The sequence below is a fragment of the Protomyctophum parallelum genome (assembly GCF_964188405.1).
Source record: "Protomyctophum parallelum genome assembly, chromosome: 3".
Lineage (NCBI taxonomy): Eukaryota > Metazoa > Chordata > Actinopteri > Myctophiformes > Myctophidae > Protomyctophum > Protomyctophum parallelum.
Window position 1 is genome coordinate 11,812,731 of NC_139698.1, and position 23,809 is coordinate 11,836,539.

General features: G+C 39.5%; 1 protein-coding gene across 3 annotated transcripts; it reads left to right on the plus strand.

Moving 5' to 3' along the window:
• The first annotated feature begins 2,718 nt into the window (after positions 1 to 2,718).
• slc52a3-2b (solute carrier family 52 member 3-2b) lies at positions 2,719 to 11,678 on the plus strand. 3 transcript variants are annotated; one of them, XM_083760356.1, is made up of 4 exons: positions 2,719 to 2,796; positions 5,283 to 6,358; positions 8,498 to 8,621; positions 10,013 to 11,678. In XM_083760356.1, the coding sequence occupies exons 2-4, from the start codon at positions 5,328 to 5,330 to the stop codon at positions 10,223 to 10,225; spliced, it is 1,368 nt and encodes a 455-aa protein (XP_083616482.1). In that variant the 5' UTR covers positions 2,719 to 2,796; positions 5,283 to 5,327; the 3' UTR covers positions 10,226 to 11,678. The 3 variants fall into 3 exon arrangements, with proteins under 3 accessions (XP_083616482.1, XP_083616480.1, XP_083616481.1); XM_083760354.1 differs by lacking the exon at positions 2,719 to 2,796 and adding an exon at positions 4,116 to 4,249; XM_083760355.1 differs by lacking the exon at positions 2,719 to 2,796 and adding an exon at positions 4,166 to 4,253.
• Positions 11,679 to 23,809: the final 12,131 nt, after the last annotated feature.

The following is a 23,809-nucleotide window of genomic DNA, read 5'->3' on the forward strand; positions in this document are numbered from 1 at the left end:
GATACTGACCAGAATACCAAAACCAGGATACTGACCAGGCTACTAACCAGGATACTGACACCAGCATAATATGGTACTGACACTGACTCCAACATACTGGGCAGGATACTGACACCAGAATTTTCACACCAGGATACCAGGTTGCGGATACTGACACATAGCATCACAATAATGAAATATCTGCACATTTATGTGTTTTGCAGTAATGTATATAATCACAAAAGTAAACTATCTTTAATTCACAAGGAAATGTCCACGGGGGTTCATTCACTATTGAGGCAAGCTCAAACGAAGGCGCTCAAATCCAGCCCTACTCTGCCTCTCATTTGTGGTAGAATTTGGGTGTGTGAAATGCAATCAGAGTGGGAATAGAATTGATGTCTCACTCCCATGTTGTCTGCCTCCAGCCACAAACTTGCCATAATGAAAGGTCTATTTTGGTTTGAGACTACATGTATTTGGCCTTGGCCTAGTGGAAGTGCAGGGAAAGAACGTTATCAGCAGGTCGCATAGCAACGCCAGCCTCTGTGCTTTCCCGGTCTATGGCCATCAATGACTGAACCAAGGAAGATGAACTCTACGTCGCTACGCCATCCTCATCCTCAACACTGAGGTGAGTCACAGTTGCAGTACTGTCCTGTGATTACATACAGTAGTACTGTAACAGTACAGTTCACATTTATGTCCGATTCACTTGAAGTTCTGTATGCCAGAACTCCAGAGTTCTTATCACCAACTGTTTTCCAAATGTCATTATAACTAATATTATTTGCAAATGCAGTATACCCACAACAAGCTAAGAAGGCTTGCTCTAATGCAGTGTCAAGGGACATTATGTTCAATCTTGGCAGGCTAAACACACCACACTGACAATAAAACAAAATGGTCACAGCTGCTGAATCGCCACAATAATGCTGAACCTCACTTTTAAGTGTGACCTTGGCTAAACTATCTGCGAGTTTACATGAGCTTAAAACAAATCGTGGCTCTGCTATGGAAACGGCATTGCAGCACATATTTCTCTTGGCAGTTTATTGACTCCTGCATAATTGCTTTCTCTAAGACAGGAAGAAATAGACTTTTTAATTGAGTTTTGGCAGTGTGGAAGATTCACAGCTTGCCTTGAACCGCCCAACATTCACCTTAATCCCACCGCCAGGGTGCTTTAATGAAGGTAACAGTAATAAAGGGCTTTGGGTGTTATGAAAGATACTTTGTATTCATTCACTTCAAAATGTCGTTTAATAGGAGAATGAAGTAGAAAGGCAAGGCGCAATGTGTAGCCTACTGGTAGGTGTACCGTACAAGCAGTGGTGGAAAAAGTACTCACATTTGTTACTTAAGTAAATTTATCAATACTGCAATGCAACTACTCAGTTACAAGTAAAAGTCCGGAATTCAATATTTACTTACTTACTTACTGTACAAAAGTATGTGTATCAAAATGTACTTAAAGTACTAAAATTAAAAAGTACTCACTATGCAGAATGTCCCATTTCAAATCTAAAAAGTAACTAGTAACTGAGGTTTTCAAATAATTGCAGTGGAGTAAATGTACAACAATTGCCTCTGAGTAGAAAGTATTGGAATTTCTTGTAAAGTACAAATACCTCAAAATTGTACTAAAGTACAGTAAGTACATTGCTTAAGTACATTTACGTAGTTACTTTCCACCACTGCGTACAAGTTTGAGACAAAGAGGTGTGGGCAAATATTCAACGGAGGAACTCGGGTCAATAATTCCACAGAGGTGGGTGCTGGGGGCAGTGGGGGCACTCAAATCAAATGGCATTCAGTCAAGCTGCTGCCCATTGATGTGGTCACTCATTTGACAAGGAATTTTCACTGAACAAAAGCCATTTCTGAGCCCCAGCATCCACCCACACATCACAGACCGTTGTCGAGAGTCGTCTTATGGTTGGCCAAACCAGTGGTTTTCAAAGTGGGGGCCGTGGCCTCCTTGGGTGCCGCAAGGGGGTGCCAGGTGGGCCAATGGTAAAAGATAGATGGTGGGGGGCAGGGGAGTTAATTGAAAATATATTAGAACAATATTGAGCGCATGTCATTATTGTCTAAAAAAAAAGAAAAAAAAAGACTTTTCTGCTTTTCTCTCAAAAAGCATTCAGCAATTGTGAAAATAGCAGATCTACAAGCTCACAGCATGATGCGTTGCTTTGTCTTTTTATGGCCATTTCACAATAAGGTAGCTATAGCTACAACCAGAGGCTATGGCTATTTGGTCCTTGTCATGGAAATGTTTCGGGATCCTTGGTCTAAGACCTTAGACCAAGGGTCCCGCTGTACACCACCACCTGGCTCTAACCACGAGGTGAGCCTTCAGAAAGTGTTGGTTCCTTCCAGAAATGTTTCACCTTCTTTACCCCATTTGACTCCTTCTACAGTGAATGCCTCTCCCTCATATTCTCATCCACCCCTCTCTCCTTCTTCCCTTCCAGCTCCTCCCAACCCCTGTAGTCTGGGACTGTTTCTCAGACTGGACCCCCTCTGACCGCTGGCTCAGCCTTCGGTGGTCATGTGACGGTGAATCAGAACCAACAGTGAAGTAAGCCGCATACTAGAACGTACTAGGCACAGCAGTCCAAGATAGATACCATAGATACATTTGCAACCTGCAGAAGGTCATTGTCCTGTTTGTTACATTGCACTCTTACTGTGTTGTGTCTGCAGGCGAGCATCTTAACCGTCGACCTCTTGGATAAGAAGCAACATATTCTGCCGATTCACATGCATTCCAGCACCCGGGGGTGTTTCAGCGTTCAAGGAGTTAACATCCAGGTAGGTTTTTATTGTGTGGGATATAGTAATTTCTGGGGGTAATATATGGATAATGATTATTCTTTTAAATCACCAATGTGTTTGGAATTGTGTGTTTGAGCTATGACAACATTTCCCATTTTCAAATTATATTCTTTTGAATTGTTTGCATTTTGTGCTGTATTTATTATTGATTAAAACATTTTAATTAGGCAGCTGTACGTGGTAAACCACAATTCAGTGAGCCTTTAGTTGTACTGCTGTTTGAAACGAAGGTCTCATGACTCTCATCTGAGAGATCAAAGACAAGTCTGTAATCTCAAATATGCAATATTTCATGTTGTATTTATTTCAACACAAACACATTCTGACTTAAGGATTTATCCAGAACCACAAATGCAGGAGTATGAGGTTTATTGTATGTATTTCCTGATTCGTTCAGAGCTTAACAATACTTGCAACAACCCTAGGCCCATGACAACATATCAGTTGAACAGCTATCTTGAAAATGTACAGTCGAGAAATCAGGTTCAGTTTGAATGCATAATCATCAGATGCCAGAATCATGCCAGTTCTTGCATACCATACTTCAGGGCTCAAATAATTAGCTGGGGGCCTCATTTCAATCAGGACACGTGGCTCAGAACTCGTGGCTCAGAACTCAACAGTAACAACATTAAGCTGAATTCAGAACTATCTCCAGCCACAATATACAGTCACGTTCTCAATGTTGACGTACCGTATAGGCCTATCTATTTGTAACTCTGCATGACCTATATTTACTGTACAGTAAGTAGGATTTTACAGTGTGTGTGTGTGTGTGTGTGTGTGTGTGTGTGTGTGTGTGTGTGTGTGTGTGTGTGTGTGTGTGTGTGTGTGTGTGTGTGTGTGTGTGTGTGTGTATATATATTCTCTACATATTGGAGAGGTATGCAGCTAGCAGCTGTCCCCTTCATAGTCACACGACTCACACTACCAGTCTACCACCTCCTACACGTCCTGGTGAATAAGGGGGCAGAGCCCAAGGTCACATGTGCTGGTTGGATGGAGGGGGAGAACAGGAAGGGGGAGAACAGGAGGAGCTAGATATCTAGATGTGGTGAGCCCTCCCCCTGCGTCTCCTGCTCCATGTTTCACTCTGCTCTGAACCAGGCCTATATACATGTCACAGGCAGAGGAAGAGCACATGGCTGGAGGATTTTGAACAGAAGCCTCCAATAGCACAACATTAACGTGTCACAGTGCGCCTGCGTAGTCCCTCCCTGTCTGGGGCATTAAGAACACGGAAGCAGTGTGTAGCCTGTCACTGTGAAAGTGTGTGTGTGGGTAGAAGGAGGGGGTAGGGAATGTATAAACACATGACACATGCACTTGCCGGCTGATGAAACGAAAAGAATGGGTATTGATCACAATGGTGTGAGAGGTTAGCAGCATATAGAGATGAGGGACTATTCCTGACTCCACTCTGAACAAGGTAGGTGAGTGTCCCCCAGGACGTTTGATTGACTAGGAACGTATAGAGAAACTACAAGGTTGCTATAGATATCTATAACACCCACTAGCCTTTTCAAGTCCATCTGCACCATGCGCTGTGCAAGCCTGTCTTAATGTAATGCTGAAATGTAACAGTGAAGGTTAACAAATGGCTTGGAAAAATGCTTCATTTATTATGTATTTATGTGAAGCACTTCTCCCTGCCATACCAATTAAACAGACTTGAATTGATTAGAACGAGAGTTTTAAAATAATAATACTTGAATCATAATACATTTGAGACTTTTTAGGAAAATGTTTACCTTTTGTTTCTTCAAAAGAAAGTGATATGCAGCACATGATTTGAAGTGTGGCTGGCATTCACATTCCAAGTGTGAAAGTGTGTGAAAGGTCCTATGCCAATTTGCCAAATAGTATTAGAGATTATAGAAGACGAGGTGGGTGTCCCTGGGGGAATAGAGAGAACGAGATAAAGAGAGGGAAGGTCATTTCAAGCTTCACGGGCACATAGTGAACAGCAATGTCAAGTAGCCTTTCATCCGCTCTGTTAGGCAGAACCTGTTAGGCCAAACCTTAGGACTCATCATGACTCTTTTTATGCTTTGTCATCTATGGTATTTGAACATGGCTCTCTTACAAAGCACGCACGCAAATGGTTCTCATGTGAATAATCGTGCATTGATTCCTTTCATTTTTAATGTCTGAAATGTCTATACCACTTAACTTGGAATAACTATATCCTATAATTTGTTAATAGTTAATAATTAAAAAACTCTTAGATATTGAGTTTGTTCATGATTTGTTAACCATTTATCTATATCTATAAATGCACCGTGTGTGTGTGTGTGTGTGTGTGTGTGTGTGTGTGTGTGTGTGTGTACGTCTGAAAATTTGATGATTACAATTAGCTATTAACTATTTACTGTATAAGGGATAGTTACCAAAATCTGTTTTTAGGTGATGTGCCCACTCTTGTAGTGCATAATCTGAATATGTTCCTGATCATGTTTCAGATTGTGTAAATCCGTGTTTGCTGATATACCCTTCAAGCCTTCGCCATGTCGCTGTTGACCCATGTCCTGGCATGCCTGTTTGGCATGGGCTCATGGGTGGCCATCAATGGGATGTGGGTCGAGCTGCCCCTGGTCGTACCAGATATTCCAGAGGGCTGGTACCTGCCCTCCTACCTCACAGTCCTCATCCAGATGGCCAACGTAGGCCCTCTCTTCGTCACTCTCATGCACCGCTTCCGCCCGGGGACACTGGACGAGCGGCCCATCATCTACTCCATCGTAGGACTGGGGATTGTTTCCACCTTTCTCCTGGCTTTCTTCTGGAAGCACACGGTAGCTATAGGAGGCACGATGCACAGTGTCCCCCTTCTGGTGTTGAGCTTTCTGCTGTCTGTGGTTGACTGCACCTCCTCAGTAACATTCCTGCCATTCATGATGAGGCTGCGGCCTCAGTACCTCACCACGTACTTTGCAGGGGAAGGACTCAGTGGCCTTGTGCCCGCTCTGGCAGCTCTGATTCAGGGAGTCGGGGTGGTCCACTGTCAAAACACTACTGTGGGCGATACGGTCAATGGGACACTGAATAACTCCACTGTGAGCGGTAGTGGCGAGCTACAGGCCATCTACCAGCCCGCTAACTTCTCCGCCCAGGTGTTCTTCGTCTTCCTCAGTGCAATGATGTTCGTGTGCCTGGTGGCCTTCATCCTTCTCAACCACCACCCGGCTGTGGCTCGGGAGAGAAAGAGCGATCTGTACTTTGGTGGAGATCTGGTCCGGGAGAAGGCAGAGCAGGGTCTGTCTCTGCACACCCAGAGTCCAGAGCAGAAGCCTATGATCTGTCCGCTGGAGGCTCCCAGGAGGCGCAGCGCTTTTGGGAGGGGGACATACAGTGGTCTCGAGGTGGTGTTCATCTTTGTTGTGCTAGCCTGGGTCAATGCCCTCACCAATGCTGTGCTGCCCTCTGTGCAGTCCTACTCCTGTCTGCCATATGGAAACAAGGCCTACCATCTATCCGCCAGCATGGCAGCTGTTGCTAACCCCGTGGCCTGCTGCATTGCCATGTTCTTGCCTGTCAGGTAAGCATCGTCTCTAGGCAGAGATTACACATCCTTAATATGCTATAATACCGCATTCAGAATAATACTGTTTACTATCAAGGTTCAAGGTTCAAGGTTGTTTATTAGTGTCCCCGAAGGGCAAAAGGTTTTACAGCAGGTCATAAGGCTTGAAACACATATAAATACATCAGTCAGACCAAAGTTATTGCTGCTGGTCGCAAGCGTGCGCTGCGCCCGGCCTACTTGCATCTTCAGAAAAGAAAAGAAAGAAAGAAAGAGAGGGGGGGGGGGGGGGGGGGGGTAAGAAGACATCACATCACATTTCAAGTAAGATGATAATACTCGGCTGTGCAGGCACGTTTCTGGGTGGGGGTGGCGGGGGCATACTATGATGTGTTACCCAATGTATTTTAAATAGTTCCAGGTAGGTTCTATAATAAGCATTGTTGTGGTGTCTGTATTGGAGATTGGTTCAACACAAATTTGTGAAACAAATGCAATGAACAAAGTTTTACAAATGCAATGCAACAGTTTTACCGTATTTAATGTCACAATCAACTATCAACTTCTCAAACTAAACGCGTCTTTGGCTTCCTTTGTCATATTGTTTAGTGCAAACCTGCAAAGTGTTTGTATTGTCAGTATCTTATGCTGTAATTATAAATTATAATACTAATTTTAGTTACCACTTTTCTGTCACATTTTCTACATACATTACATTTTCCCTCATGCATTTAACGCTATTATGAGCATGTTGGTGATTCACTCTAGACGCCTTGAATGCAGCAAACTTCCCATTAAATAGCCAACACAATACTGCGTTAAAAACACTCATAAACATCTAAATGTAGTCAGACTGTTATTGCAGTGGTTTTTAAGTTAATTTTTTTTAAGTTCAAATCTCAAGGCACAACTGTATGCTAGAAAAAAAACTAAAAACAATCTACATTGGATTAAATTACAGTATACATTTACTATAATGACACACCCAATGATGATGCCATGTTGAAAGTGGTTAAAATATATTTCTTAATAAATAGAAATTTCCTCCAGTATTGGGAAATGAGTGTGCATGAACTAAGTACTGATGGTAAATGAAAACAATTCAAGATTTTTGTATAGTTGTATATTAATAATAATAATGTGTGGTTGTCAGGAAATCCCCAGGCACACATGGGCTTGTCTCATCACTTTCTGTCTCTTTCTTGTCAACATGTCAATATGACACCATGCAGTGTCTTTTGTTGATATTCTGCATTCTTTAAGATATTTTCTTTTTTGGCCTTTATTGATAGATGTATAGTAGGTAGACAGGAAACGGGGAGAGAGATGGCGGGGGAAGACACGCAGCGAAGGTTGTCGGGATCGGGACTCGAACCCGCGACACGCTGCCATGCTGGACTACCAGCCCGGGCCAATATTCTGAATTCTTAACTCCCCAGAGTCCCCATCATTAAACCAAATCCAGTGACTTTGATTGATGCAATACTGAGCATGGATCAGATTCTAAATACTAACATTTATTTATTTCACTGCAGATATAGCTAGTCTACATATTATTCTTTTGAATCATCCTTGTTTGATCGCCCATGTCTGTGTACTTGAACGTGAGACACAGTGTACTTGATATGTATTGTGTACTGCCTGATCTGTAGCATACTTTATAGTTAGGCTACGAGAGACATCTCAGACAGCAAGGTCAGCCTTGCTGCAGCCAGTAGGCACGTTATTATGTCTCATATCTTGTTGTCACGTCATTACGATCCAGCACTATATATGTTCCTGTTAGTGTAATAAACTTTGTGAACCTTTAGCGTGATACTGTCTCGTGTCACGTTATTGTTCTCCCGGGCCCGCCGCTGCAGTCGCCGTAGCGAAGGAATACTTCAACCGGATTATCACACACCACCCAGCCTGCACACACTACCTGTCTGTCAAACCAGACGAGGGTCCAGTACTTAGAGTTTAAAACAATCCTTAACACTTAAATTCAATTCATTATTTGAATGGAAATGACCTTCCTGCCCTAGCATTTGGGCTTTGTGCCCTAAAGAAAATGGAAAACACCAAAGGCCAAGTGGCCTTGCTCCTACAATGATTCAATTGTAGGCCTGCTACTGAAACTGACACATTTCTCTTCTGCATCTTGGTCTCCAGGTCTCTCAACTTCATGGGCTTTCTGACAATCATTGGGACAGGCTTTGGAGCTTACATCATGGCTATGGCTGCCTTGAGTCCCTGTCCATTGCTGGTTCACACAACCTCTGGAACGGCAATTATAGTAAGAATTCATTTCAGGCTCAAAAGTATTGTTGTATAGTATAGTATGGTATTGTATATTATACAGAAAAAGAGAAACTCATCTGCTCCAAAAGTTATACTTTATTGATGACGTTTCGAGCTAATTGGCTCTTCATCTGGTCAAACTTGAGATGTGAGTGATCCACCCATTTAAAAAGACACCCACGGGTCTCGTTACTAGTCAGTGGGTGGAACCAACACAACATGGTCATCAAATCAATTAATCAAATATCACTATATAGAGTGTTTCACATTTTTACGATCCACAACAGTGGAATAAGCGTAAATGGACATCATGATTAATAGAATCTATATAAGAATTCACATAATCAGGCATTATCTTAGGCAACAATTCAAGGATATATAAATATATATCCTAGTTACAGTAAAGAAATTATTAAAAGCGGCTGATAGGAAAGTCCTCATTCATTCCCTTTGGGGACATTGTGTTTAAGGTATAAATCCAAAAGGATTCACGCTGTAACAGCAATCTATTCAGGTCTCCTCCTCGCCTGGGACATTTCACATGTTCAATCCCCTGATATCTGAGTGAGCCACAGTGTGTTTAGCGGACATGAAGTGCATTGCAACGGGGCTCTTAGGATCTTGGTTGCGGATGCTGCTTCTATGCTCGGAAATGCATGTCTTTAGCTGTTGATCTTGCCAACGTATCCTAGACCGCATGGGCATATTTTAGCTGATATATTACATTTTTGGTTGTGCTTGTTATAGTGCCCTTGACTTTTGAATCCATAGCACCTCTACCAAGTGATGTGCGTATCCTATTCATTTTTGTATATTATACACACACAATAGAGCGTCGCAGTCCCGCCCCCTACCAGGGCCCAGGAAATGAGTCCCCGTTCATTTTCCTCATAGACATTTCAAAATGTATATATTTAAAGACCTTTTAAGCCTTGTACAAAGCCAACTCGAGTTGTGATAAATCATGACAACAAACACAATTTTTCTTTTCGGGCCGAACAAATAATTAGAAAGAAGAAGAAAACGGCAGGTTACACTTTTTTCTTGTTTTTCTTCTTTGTAATTATTTGTTTGGTCCAAAATATTGTGTTTATTTACATGATTTGTCACAACTCAAGTTGGCTTTGTACGACACTTAAAAGGTCTTTAAATCAATATTTTTTTAAATGTCTATGGGAAAATGCATTGAGAATTATTTCCTGGGCTTGGCGTCGTCATGAAAGGGGGCGGGACTGCGACGCTCTATACTAGTCAGGAGGTGTACAGTATCATAAATGTATCTGAAAAGCATTTATGGAATGTCCTTTAATTATGGTCACCAATAGCCTATAGTGATACATTAAATAATATTTGCATTTATTTGTCTTTGTTAATTGTCTGCTGTAGGTAATAGCCTGGATCCTGTTTGTCCTGACACTGTCCTACATAAAGGTGATCATTGGTGTGATTCTGCGGGATGAAGGACACAGCGCCCTTGTGTGGTGTGGAGCAGTAGTGCAGCTGGGCTCCATGCTTGGGGCAATGTCAATGTTTCCTCTGGTCAGTCTCTATGGGCTTTTCAAATCAGGTGATCCCTGTAACACCAGGTGCCTAAAATAGGAACAGGGGGCACGGTGGCACAGTTGGTAGTGCTGTCGTCTCACAGCTAGAAGGTCCTGGGTTCGATTCCCGCTCAGGACGCTGTGGGTGCTGGTGGCGTGTTTCCTCCTCCTCAGTGCCCATACCCGAGGTGGGGTTGGCGAAAGGGCCTTTCTGTGTGGAGTTTGCATGTTCTCCCCGTGTCCCCTAGGGTAGGTACCCTCACAAAAAACATGCAGTAATCCTGGTCTCTAAACTGCCTCCCCCTGGCCAGCCGGGGCGCCTGATGGAGGGGAAACTCCCCCCTGTCAGGTGTAAAGGAGCAACTTGGACACTCAGGCATGAAGGAAGCATGAGTTCAAATCCGTTGCTCTCCCCATGTCCCCCATATATGGGGACTAGGTTGGCGGAGGGTGTGTAGAGCCCAGGATCACATTAGATAATTGACACAGGGGTGAAAAATGGGTTACAAATCAAAATTTTATAAAGAAAATAAAGTAGGGACAGAATATGTACGACACATGGTCACATTATAAATGCTACTGACTATCTGTGTCACTCAAAGGCAGCAACACTAAGAAATAAAAGATCTAAGCCCACACCACGCCACAACGAAAAATGTTTTGGACATGCACGCCCCTGATTCAAACTCAGGTTTCCCGCATGAAAGTCCAACATCTTAACCACTACTAGACCAAAGGGATATCCCTATGGACTGGGGAGATATTAGACTTTTGAGGCCATCAGGCAGAGGCTCCCTGAGCCACTCTGCTACACTACTCACCACCCTTTTGACCTCCCACGGGGAAACCTGATTTGGGTCACAGCACCAATGTAAAGCCTGGGATTCGAACTCTGAGCCCCAATGCTACACAAGGTTTCGGCCCGACACACAGCGATGATATAAGTTCCACTGATTTCACATTATGTTCAGGACACAGTTATGTTTTTGTTTTTTTAGCACTAAACACTTATACAAGTGTTGAGTGTATGTGCAACCACTGTAATGTCACTTCAAAAGATGTTCTGTATATGGTTAGAAAGTTTATCTTACCTTTTTATTTTGTTTCTGTTATTTATTGAATTGTGAACAAAGCAGTGGGGGAAGCTGGGCTGGTTCCCTGTACAGTAGGAGTGAGTGTGTCAAAATCATACTTTTAAGGTCCCAAAGACAATGACAAGATTAGAGCATCTTTTTTTCTTTTTTTCTTTGACGTATGGTGGTTATCAAGTACATCAATAATTGTTAATGGCATTCTTACCTTAAGTGCTTTAAAATGGTGCCTTCCTTTGGACTCCTAGAAATCGAATCTGTAGTTTATTAGTTTACATTTAGTGTGAGTTGTATAGGTTTTTATTATTATTATTATTATTTTGTAATGAAATTATACGCTTTGTATGCAGCTACAGTTATGTACTGGTGTCGTCCTATTATAATTATGAACAATGTCAAATAAAATGTTGCTTTACTGTGCTACTGTAGCATGATTTCCAAAACACAGCAATTCACAAATGACCATAACAGATCAGACTGAGAACACCATTCAGGAACCATAGTCAGCACTAGTGTCTTGAAGGACCACTTCACCACTTTTCAACCTATCTTCAGATAAATGGTCCTCAGTTGTCATGGTAAAATACCACCATTTTTGTCTACTCGGTATGTGGGCATTTGATCTTTGTAGATCAAATTAGGTTGACTGTATTCATTTTCTCAGCAATTCTCTGTTGAAGCCATTTGACTTGTCACAATCACACACTGTCGGAGCCGGGACTTGAACCTGTAGCCTCCTGATTCCCAGGCAGGCTCTGCACCCAGTGAGCCACTGTATGTACAAAAAGCCAACTAGATAATGATAGAAGAGCCAGGGGCTTGTTTCCATTGTGGTTCATAAACATTCGAACGTCTAGATAAACAACAGCACAACAGACAATAGACACATTTTATTTCTTTATTTTTGTATCACTGTTGTTACTCAAAGGCAAAGGAAGACTGTGCTGTTGCAGGTAGCACGTAACTCAGTGAGTTAGGTCATTGCCTACATGATCTGGAGGTGGTGGGTTCAAGCCCCACTAAAGTCTTTACTTTCAAGACCGATTTCTAGAAGAACAACTTTTTTTTTTTTTTTTTTAAAGCAGCGTGAATTGACTGGTACCAGTGGGCTGCTCAAACGGGACACCACAGGATACCTTGACGGTTCAAAAAACATGTTGGGTTTGAAAATAAACCATTGATGTGTGAGCATTAGTAGTGTGATTATTTGATGTGCCAAAATCTGCCATTGAGCCCCATTTGAAAGCACTATATTTCTAAAACTATGAAACATTTCAAAGATTCCTTTTAAGGCAAACATGTCCACCGTAAGATGAACCTAAATAGGTTTGAATGGGGTTTCTAGGTGTAAGTATGTAGGACTAGTAGCACGCACAAGTTTGTGCTATTGCCATTATTGAGAATGCATTGGGCGTTTAAGTTAAATAATTCAAGCGTAGCGTTAGTTCATTGCGGCACGGAGGGCAGATGGTTTATATATGTGTGTACATGGTTCCCCCTCATTTATTCCCCCTAGTGATACTGCTTCTTTAAATCCGCTGCCTCTCTAGGCCACGCCCTCATTCCCACAGTGCAATTCAGGCGGCTACTTAAGCAGCCTCAGTGCAGCGCCTGTGTGATTTTCTTTTTCACTTAGGCTGTTCATGCTAATATTGTCACCATATTTGTTATTTGAACTCACCAGTGGCCATGGTTATGTCTGGAGTGGTCTTCTGATGAGTATAAGTTGTGTTCGTTGGAAGTTTGGTGGGATGCTAAAGCAGAGTCCGCTTGGTGGATTTCATGGTTCAATGTTGCTGCTCAAACCCATAAGGTATCCTGGTAATTAACATCTTAGTCCTCGTTGTGGAATGATTTTGCAGCTCAGCCCACCCAACAGTGATTCCTGATTGTCTTGAAGGATCTACCATGCCAGGTGATGCCTTTTATTCTTCTCTGTGTGTGATTAATTATGGAATTTAAGCTGATCAATAATTGTGGCTAAATAACATTGGCATTCTCACTCAATCGTTTGTTTACCATGTGGGAAATCCAGGAAGTCTATTGCGCAATGCATCATGGGTACTGTAGTCTTAGCCCTCCAAGCAGAACCCAATGGTAGCCTACTGAAGTTTCTGACATTTTTTAGACCCAGACCATGGGGTCCTGTTCCAGCAGTATCCTGCCACCTGGTACGCGGACATACATAAAACATAAACAACGTGGATAACGCCTGTCTGCGCTCTTTGACGACTTTTTTTCGTGTGAGGGCTTCTGAATCTGTGAAGTATAAGTACCCATACATGCCGCTGCGAATATCTCCGTTAAGCCGTTAAGTATTTTTAATCTTTGTTTGACCGATTTGGTCGCTTTGATTCTTCTCTTCCTTCCTTGTTTATTGACACCTCATTGTACCGCCTATCTGGCTAGCTAGTGGCGCTATAGCTATGACAGAGCAGATCAGAGGCAGGGACGTAGCCGGCACAAGCCAACCGCACACCGGGAGGCGGTACAATAAACGGTAAACAAACAAGAAGAAATAAAGCGACCAAATCGGTCAAACAAAGATTAAAAATACTTAACGGCTTCCGCGCCACAGGAGATATTCGCAGCGGTACTTATAGTTCACGAATTCAGAATAACTCAAACAAAAAAAGGCCGTCAAAGGCCGCAGATACGATGTTACGGAGCATATTTATGTCCGCGTTCCAAAATTCCCATATGAAAATATAGTTATGAACAGGGACCCTACAATAAAGCGACATCCAAATTTCAGAAAAGCTTTATGGAGGGTTCCGAGAGGGGCTACTGTAGTCTATGCAACCAAACTCCACCATTTTAGGAGGGGCAGAGATGTTCTCATCTTGTTGCAGCAGTTCACCCTGCCACTGAGACTAATTGCTCAAAACTGTTTGAATTCTTTATAAGTGCTGCGGTTAAGCTCATATATGGAAGGTATTGTGAATTTTATGACTAAAGCATGAAACTTTCAGGATATCATCTACACATCCCAAGGTTTGATTTCACACGTGGAAACACTTTCTGACTTCTCCACACGTCCACTCCTGGAAGCGACTGCAGCCAGACGCTTCTCGACTGACCTCTGGTGACCTTGAGGGGTAATTGACCTCAGAATTGCATTTTTGCACGTTTTGCTCCATTATTTTCCACTATAATAATTTATTATGTTTGTTAAATGGAAGTTTTGTTCTAATGAATGACAACTTAAACCCAAATAGTCTACAGAAATGGTGAATCATGTCAACTTTTATGATATAAAGGTTATGACATTTTTATAACATTAAAAACATCTAGGGGAGCGGTTAAGCTCATGGAAGGTATCGTGCATTTTACGACTAAAGCATGACACTTTCTACAGTGCTAGCACAATAAAATAAAGATGCAGCTCTTCATTTAAAACATTTAACAACAATTAAAAACATATAAACATTGCCTCCAGTGTTTCCAGAAACATGAGGAGAAGACTGTGTCACTCTGGGTGATCCCTGTTAAGGCCATAATTAATACATTCTTTGATTCCCTCAATCTACACATGAATCTAAACATAAAATTCCTCAGTACAGCATGAAAGGTGGGTACATTACTGGTCACAAACATTTCACTTGCACTGCTATGGAATGCTATGGAATTAGGGCCAATGCTATGGAATTGGGGCCAATGCTATGGAATGCTATGGAATTAGGTCCAATGCTATGGAATTAGGGCCAATGCTATGGAATTAGGGCCAATGCTATGGAATTGGCACTATCTCGATGGTGCCGTTTCTCGCACTATCTCGATTTAAAAAAAAGGTGAAAATAACGGAAAGGTGACAGGCCCAGTGGTATTCAATTGGCGGCCCGCGGAGCACCCCCCTTGTGGCCCTTTTTGAGTGGTGCAACCACTCCTACAAGCAGCAATGTCCGTGTACCTGTGTGTGTATGTACCTGTTTGTTTGTATGTATGTATGTATAAGTGAGCACCAGTATGTGACTTAATAATAGCAGTAGGGGACGCCAGAAACAGTGAGAGGGGTAGTAGCAGCAATGTCCGTGTGTGTGTGTGTGTGTGTGTGTGTGTGTGTGTGTACACCTGTTTGTATGTATAAGTGAGCACGAGTATGTGACTTAATAATAGCAGTAGGGGGCGCCAGAAACAGTGAGAGGGGTAGTGCTGTGTCTCTAATGAGAGAGAGTGAGAGAGAGAGAGGGAGAGAGAGGGAGAGAAAGGGGGGGGGGGGTGGAATTGCACCACTCAGTTCACACGAGTGTGATTTTTTTTTATATTATTCTGGCAATATTAGGAGGGCTAATGAAAGTTACAGGTATGGTGTGTGCGATATGATGGCATTTTTACTGTTGAAAGAAATGTAAATTATGTGATTCCTGTTGGACCTGTAAATTACAACAAAACAAACTAAGGCACTGGTTGTGGTACTTCCTGGATTACCAGAACGGGGTTCAACTCCCTGCGGTGCCCTGCTCAATTTGTTGTATTTAAATGGTTTATTTTTATATCATGTTGCCGTTTCATATATGATAACCCCCAGGTTCTCTACTGTGTTTGTACTCCATACAGTTTTGTTACCAAGTCTATTTATTAAGTGACAAGCCCGAAGGGAATCTTGGTCCCTTATTGTGTCTTTTTCTCTCTTCTCCTTCTTCCGCCAAAAATAGCAGGTCTGGCTGAACCGTGCTGTCGGGTTTTTGCGAAACTTGGCAATATGGTAGAGGGCCATGCCAAACGGTGAGGACGCGAAGCCCACCACCATTGGCCAAAGGGTGGCGCTATAGCACTAAAACTGAAAATGCAAAATTTTAAACGGGAAAAGCTCAGGAACCGTTTTACGGTGAGCAATACAACTTTGATACACATGTGTCCTTCATGCCGAACAACTTTTGTGTTGATGATTTCGGAAGTCATATAGTCCATCGTTTCGGAGCGCATGCTATAGGGCTATTGCCATAGAGAATGCATTGGGCGTTTAAGTTAAATAACTCATAAACTATAACACATTTCAAAGTAAAAAGTTCCAGCATGTGTCTCCACAGTAAGCTGAATAATAAAAAGTGTGAATGGAGTTTCTAGGTTAAAGTGACTTTTGACGTGCCAATGTCTGCCATTGAGCCCCATTGTAAATTTGAAAGCACTATATTTCTAAAACTATGAAACATTTCAAAGATTCCTTTTCAGGCAAACATGTCCACCATAGGATGAACCTAAGTAGGCTAGAATGGGGTTGCTAGGTGTAAGTATATAGGACTAGTAGCATGCCAAAGTTTGTGCTATTGCCATAGAGAATGCATTGGGCGTTTAAGTTAAATAACTCATAAACTACAAAACATTTCAAAATAAAAAAGTTCCAGCATGTGTCTCCACAGTAAGCTGAATAATAAAAAGTGTGAATGGAGTTTCTAGGTGAAAGTGACTTTTGACGTGCCTATAGAGCTGCCATTGAGCCCCATGTTAAGTGTCTCAAATTTGAAAGCACTATATTTCTAAAACTATGAAACATTTCAAAGATTCCTTTTCAGGCAAACATGTCCACCGTAAGATGAACCTAAGTAGGCTAGAATGTGGTTGCTAGGTGTAAGTATGTAGGACTAGTAGCATGCCAACGTTTGTGCTATTGCCATAGAGAATGCATTGGGCGTTTAAGTTAAATAACTCAGAAACTATAAAACATTTCAAAGTAAAAAGGTTCCAGCATGTGTCTCCACAGTAAGCTGAATAATAAAAAGTGTGAATGGAGTTTCTAGGTGAAAGTGATTTTTGACGTGCCAATGTCTGCCATTGAGCCCCATTGTGAATTTGAAAGCACTAGCTATATTTCTAACACTATGAAACATTTCAAATATTCCTTTTCAGGCAAACATGTCCACCGTAAGATGAACCTAAGTAGGCAAGAATGGGGTTGCTAGGTGTAAGTATGTAGGCTTCTCTGTTGTTAGCAAAACATGCTAATGTTTCTCATCCTCCGCAACACCCATTCTCATACACCGCTATACTTTTAAGTATGTTGCGGTAGAGAGAACGTCATCATTTTTGACCATGGGCTATAGCCCATACCGTACGGCATACTATAGCATGCCGTTTTTCATATTTTTTGAGGATTTGAAAAAAAAAAAAAAAAACGATGGGTTATAGCCCATCGTTTTTTGGATTTTTAGATTTTTTTTAAATCCTCGTTTTTCATCATTTTTGACCATGGGCTTTAGCCCATACCGTACGGCATACTATAGCACGCCGTCTCTCATCATTTTTGAGGATTTGAAAAAAATGAAAAATAACGATGGGTTATAGCCCATCGTTTTTAGATTTTTAGATTTTTTTTGAATCCTCGTTTTTCATCATTTTTGACCATCCCACTGAACAATAGACGTGCGTCTAAAAATGGGATAAAAAAACGTCTAAAAATAGACGTCGAAAAACGTTGAAAAATAGACGTCTAAAACACGTCTATTTTTAGACGTTTTTTATCCCATTTTTAGACGCTCGTCTAATAGCCCATACCGTACGGCATACTATAGCACGCCGTTTTTCATCATTTTTGAGGATTTGAAAAAAATGAAAAAACATGGGTTATAGCCCATCATTTTTTTAAATTTTGAAAAAAAGATTTAACCTTGTTTTTCATCTTTTTTGACCATGGGCTACCGTACGGCATACTATAGCATGCTGTTTTTCATCATTTTTGAGGATTTGAAAAGAAAAACGTCTAAAAATAGACGTCTAAAAAACGTCTAAAAATAGACGTCTAAAACACGTCTATTTTTAGACGTCTATTTTTAGACGTTTTTATCCCATTCTTAGACGCTCGTCTAATAGCCCATATCGTACGGCATACTGTAGCATGCCGTTTTTCATCATTTTTGAGGATTTGAAAAGAAAAACGACAAAAAACAGACGTCTAAAAATAGACATCTAAAACACGTCTATTTTTAGACGTGTTTTAGACATCTATTTTTAGATTTTTATAGCCCATCGTTTTTTGAAAAAAAAAATTAACCTTGTTTTTCATCATTTTTGACCATGGGCTATAGCCAATACCGTACGGCATACTATAGCACGCTGTTTTTCATCATTTTTGAGGATAAAAAAAAACAAAACATGGGTTATAGCCCATCGTTTTTTGAAAATTTGGAAGAAAAACCCCCCCTCGTTTTTCATCATTTTTGACCATGGGCTATAGACCATACCATACGGCATAGCACGCCGTTTTTCATCATTTTTGAGGATTTGAAAATAATGAAAAAAAAAAACATGGGTTATAACCCATCGTTTTTTGAAATTTTGAAATAAAACATTAACCCTGTTTTTCATCATTTTTGACCATGGGCTATAGCCAATATCGTACGGCATACTATAGCACGCCATTTTTCATCATTTTTGAGGATTTGAAAAGAAACAAACAAAAAAAACATGGGTTATAGCCCATCGTTTTTTGAAATTTGGAGAAAAAAATATGTAACCTTGTTTTTCATCTTTTTTGACCATGGGCTATAGCCCATACCGTACGGCATATAGCATGCTGTTTTTCATCATTTTTGAGGATTTGAAAAGAAAAACGTCTAAAAATAGACGTCTAAAAAACGTCTAAAAATAGACGTCTAAAACACGTCTATTTTTAGACGTTTTTATCCCATTCTTAGACGCTCGTCTAATAGCCCATATCGTACGGCATACTGTAGCATGCCGTTTTTCATCATTTTTGAGGATTTGAAAAGAAAAACGACAAAAAACAGACGTCTAAAAATAGACATCTAAAACACGTCTATTTTTAGACGTGTTTTAGACATCTATTTTTAGATTTTTATAGCCCATCGTTTTTTGAAAAAAAAATTTACCTTGTTTTTCATCATTTTTGACCATGGGCTATAGCCAATACCGTACGGCATACTATAGCACGCCGTTTTTCATCATTTTTGAGGATAAAAAAAAACAAAACATGGGTTATAGCCCATCGTTTTTTGAAAATTTGGAAGAAAAACCCCCCCTCGTTTTTCATCATTTTTGACCATGGGCTATAGACCATACCGTACGGCATAGCACGCCGTTTTTCATCATTTTTGAGGATTTGAAAAGAATGAAAAAAAGAAACATGGGTTATAACCCATCGTTTTTTGAAATTTTGAAATAAAAAATTAACCTTGTTTTTCATCATTTTTGACCATGGGCTATAGCCAATATCGTACGGCATACTATAGCACGCCATTTTTCATCATTTTTGAGGATTTGAAAAGAAACAAACAAAAAAAACATGGGTTATAGCCCATCGTTTTTTTTAATTTGGAGAAAAAAATATGTAACCTTGTTTTTCATCTTTTTTGACCATGGGCTATAGCCCATACCGTACGGCATACTATAGCACGCAGTTTTTCATCATTTTTGAGGATTTGAAAAGAAAAACGTCTAAAAATAGACGTCTAAAAACGTCTAAAAATAGACGTCTAAAACACGTCTATTTTTAGACGTGTTTTAGACGTCTATTTTTAGACGTTTTTATCCCATTCTTAGACGCTCGTCTAATAGCCCATATCGTACGGCATACTGTAGCATGCCGTTTTTCATCATTTTTGAAAAAAAACAAAACATGGGTTATAGCCCATCATTTCTTTAAATTTTGAAAAAAAGATTTAACCTTGTTTTTCATCTTTTTTGACCATGGGCTATATATAGCCCATACCGTACGGCATACTATATATAGCACGCCGTTTTTCATCATTTTTGAGGATTTGAAAAGACAAAAAAACACTAAAAACAGACGTCTAAAAATAGACGTCTATTTTTAGATTTTTATAGCCCATCGTTTTTTTTTTTAATTTTGAAAAAAAGAATTAACCTAGTTTTTCATCATTTTTGACCATGGGCTATAGCCCACACCGTACGGCATACTATATATAGCACGCCGTTTTTCATCATTTTTGAGGATTTGAAAAGACAAACGTCTAAAAATAGAAGTCTAAAAAACGTCAAAAAATTTACGTCTAAAACACGTCTATTTTTAGACGTATTTTAGACGTCTATTTTTAGATGTTTTTTATCCCATTTTTAGACGCTCGTCTAATAGCCCATACCGTACGGCATACTATAGAACGCAATTTTTCATCATTTTTGAGGATTTAAAAAAAATGAAAAAAAAAAAAAAACATGGGTTATAGCCCATCGTTTTTTTTTTTTTTTTTTAATCCTCGTTTTTCATCATTTTTGACCACCCCACTGAGCAATAGCCGGCTATTAGACGTGCGTCTAAAAATGGGATAAAAACGTCTAAAAATAGACGTCTAAAAAACGTCTAAAAATAGACGTCTAAAACACGTCTATTTTTAGACGTGTTTTAGACGTCTATTTTTAGACGTTTTTTATCCCATTTTTAGACGCTCGTCTAATAGCCCATACCATACTATAGCACGCCGTTTTTCATCATTTTTGAGGTTTTGAAAAAAATGAAAAAAAAAACAAACATGGGTTATAGCCCATTGTTTTTTGAAATTTTGAAAAAAGAAGTTAACCTCGTTTTTCATCATTTTTGAACATGGGCTATAGCCCATACCGTACGGCATACTATAGCACGCTGTTTTTCATCATTTTTGAGGATTTGAAGAAAAAGAAAAAAAAAAAAAAAACATGGGTTATAGCCCATCGTTTTTTGAAATTTTGAAAAAAAAATTACCTCGTTTTTCATCATTTTTGAACATAGGCAATAGCCCATACCGTACGGCATACTATAGCACGCAATTTTTCATCATTTTTGAGGATTTTAAAAAAATGAAAAAAAAAAAAAACATGGGTTATAGCCCATCGTTTTTTGAAATTTTGAAAAAAAAAGTTAACCTCGTTTTTCATCATTTTTGAACATGGGCTATAGCCTATACCGTACGGCATACTATAGCACGCCGTTTTTCATCATTTTTGAGGATTAAAAAAAAAAAAAAAAAAAAAGAAACATGGGTTATAGCCCATCGTTTTTTGAAATTTTGAAAAAACATTAACCTCGTTTTTCATCATTTTTGAACATAGGCAATAGCCCATACCGTACGGCATACTATAGCACGCAATTTTTCATCATTTTTGAGGATTTGAAAAAAATGAAAAAAAAAAAACATGGGTTATAGCCCATCGTTTTTTGATTTTTTTTTAATCCTCGTTTTTCATCATTTTTGACCACCCCACTGAGCAATAGCCGGCTATTAGACGTGCGTCTAAAAATGGGATAAAAAACGTCTAAAAATAGACGTCTAAAAATAGACGTCTAAAACACGTCTATTTTTAGACGTGTTTTAGACGTCTATTTTTAGACGTTTTTTATCCCATTTTTAGACGCTCGTCTAATAGCCCATACCATACGGCATACTATAGCACGCCGTTTTTCATCATTTTTGAGGTTTTGAAAAAAAGTGAAAAAAAAAAAACATGGGTTATAGCCCATTGTTTTTTGAAATTTTGAAAAAAAAAGTTAACCTAGTTTTTCATCATTTTTGAACATGGGCTATAGCCCATACCGTACGGCATACTATAGCACGCCGTTTTTCATCATTTTTGAGGATTTGAAAAAAATGAAAAAACATGGGTTATAGCCCATCGTTTTTTGAAATTTTGAAAAAAAAAGTTAACCTCGTTTTTCATCATTTTTGACCATGGGCTATAGCCCATACCGTATGGCATACTATAGCACGCTGTTTTTCATCATTTTTGAGGTTTTGAAGAAAATGAAAAAAAAAAAAAAACATGGGTTATAGCCCATCGTTTTTTGAAATTTTGAAAAGAAATTAACCTCGTTTTTCATCATTTTTGAACATAGGCAATAGCCCATACCGTACGGCATACTATAGCACGCAATTTTTCATCATTTTTGAGGATTAAAAAAAAAAAAAAAAAAAAAAAAAAACATGGGTTATAGCCCATCGTTTTTTGAAATTAAAAAAAAAAAAGTTAACCTCGTTTTTCATCATTTTTGACCATAGGCTATAGCCCATACCGTATGGCATACTATAGCACGCTGTTTTTCATCATTTTTGAGGTTTTGAAGAAAATGAAAAAAAAAAAAAAACATGGGTTATAGCTCATCGTTTTTAGATTTTTTTTAAATCCCCGTATTTCATCATTTTTGACCACCCCACTGAGCAATAGCCGGCTATTAGACGTGCGTCTAAAAATGGGATAAAAAACGTCTAAAAATAGACGTCTAAAAAACGTCTAAAAATAGACGTCTAAAACACGTCTATTCTTAGACGTGTTTTAGACGTCTATTTTTAGACGTTTTTTATCCCATTTTTAGACGCTCGTCTAATAGCCCATACCATACGGCATACTATAGCACGCCGTTTTTCATCATTTTTGAGGTTTTGAAAAAAATGGAAAAAAAAAACATGGGTTTTAGCCCATCGTTTTTTGATTAAAAAAAAAAAAAAAAAGTTAACCTCGTTTTTCATCATTTTTGACCATGGGCTATAGCCCATACCGTACGGCATACTATAGCACGCCGTTTTTCATCATTTTTGAGGATTTGAAAAAAAAAAACATGGGTTATAGCCCATCGTTTTGTGAAAAAAAAAAAAAAAAAGTTAACCTCGTTTTTCATAATTTTTGACCATAGGCTATAGCCCATACCGTATGGCATACTATAGCACGCTGTTTTTCATCATTTTTGAGGTTTTGAAGAAAATGAAAAAAAAAAACATGGGTTATAGCCCATCGTTTTTTGAATAATAATAAATAAAAGTTAACCTCGTTTTTCATCATTTTTGACCATGGGCTATAGCCTATACCGTACGGCATACTATAGCACGCCGTTTTTCATCATTTTTGAGGATTTGAAAAAAATGAAAAAAAGAAACAAAACATGGGTTATAACCCATCGTTTTTTGAAATTTTGAAAAAAAAAGATAACCTCGTTTTTCATCATTTTTGACCATGGGCTATAGCCCATACCCTATGGCATACTATAGCACGCTGTTTTTCATCATTTTTGAGGTTTTGAAGAAAATGGAAAAAAAAAACATGGGTTATAGCCCATCGTTTTTTGAAAATTTGAAAAAAAACATTAACCTCGTTTTTCATCATTTTTGAACATAGGCAATAGCCCATACCGTACGGCATACTATAGCACGCAATTTTTCATCATTTTTGAAGATTTGAAAAAAATGAAAAAAAAACAAAACATGGGTTATAGCCCATCGTTTTTTGATTTTTTTTCAATCCTCGTTTTTCATCATTTTTGACCACCCCACTGAGCAATAGCCGGCTATTAGACGTGCGTCTAAAAATGGGATAAAAAACGTCTAAAAATAGACGTCTAAAAAACGTCTAAAAATAGACGTCTAAAACACGTCTATTTTTTGACGTGTTTTAGACGTCTATTTTTAGACGTTTTTTATCCCATTTTTAGACGCTCGTCTAATAGCCCATACCATACGGCATACTATAGCACGCCGTTTTTCATAATTTTTGAGGTTTTGAAAAAAAAGAAAAAAAAAAGACATGGGTTATAGCCCATTGTTTTTTGAAATTTTGAAAAAAAAAGTAAACCTCGTTTTTCATCATTTTTGAACATGGGCTATAGCCCATACCGT

Coding starts and splice junctions, on each gene's coding strand:
- slc52a3-2b (XM_083760356.1), top strand. CDS start 5,328: ATGTCGCTGTTGACCCATGTCCTGGCATGCCTGTTTGGCATGGGCTCA. Junction 6,359..8,497: donor GCCATGTTCTTGCCTGTCAG/GTAAGCATCGTC, acceptor CTTGGTCTCCAG/GTCTCTCAACTTCATGGGCT. Junction 8,622..10,012: donor CCTCTGGAACGGCAATTATA/GTAAGAATTCAT, acceptor TGTCTGCTGTAG/GTAATAGCCTGGATCCTGTT.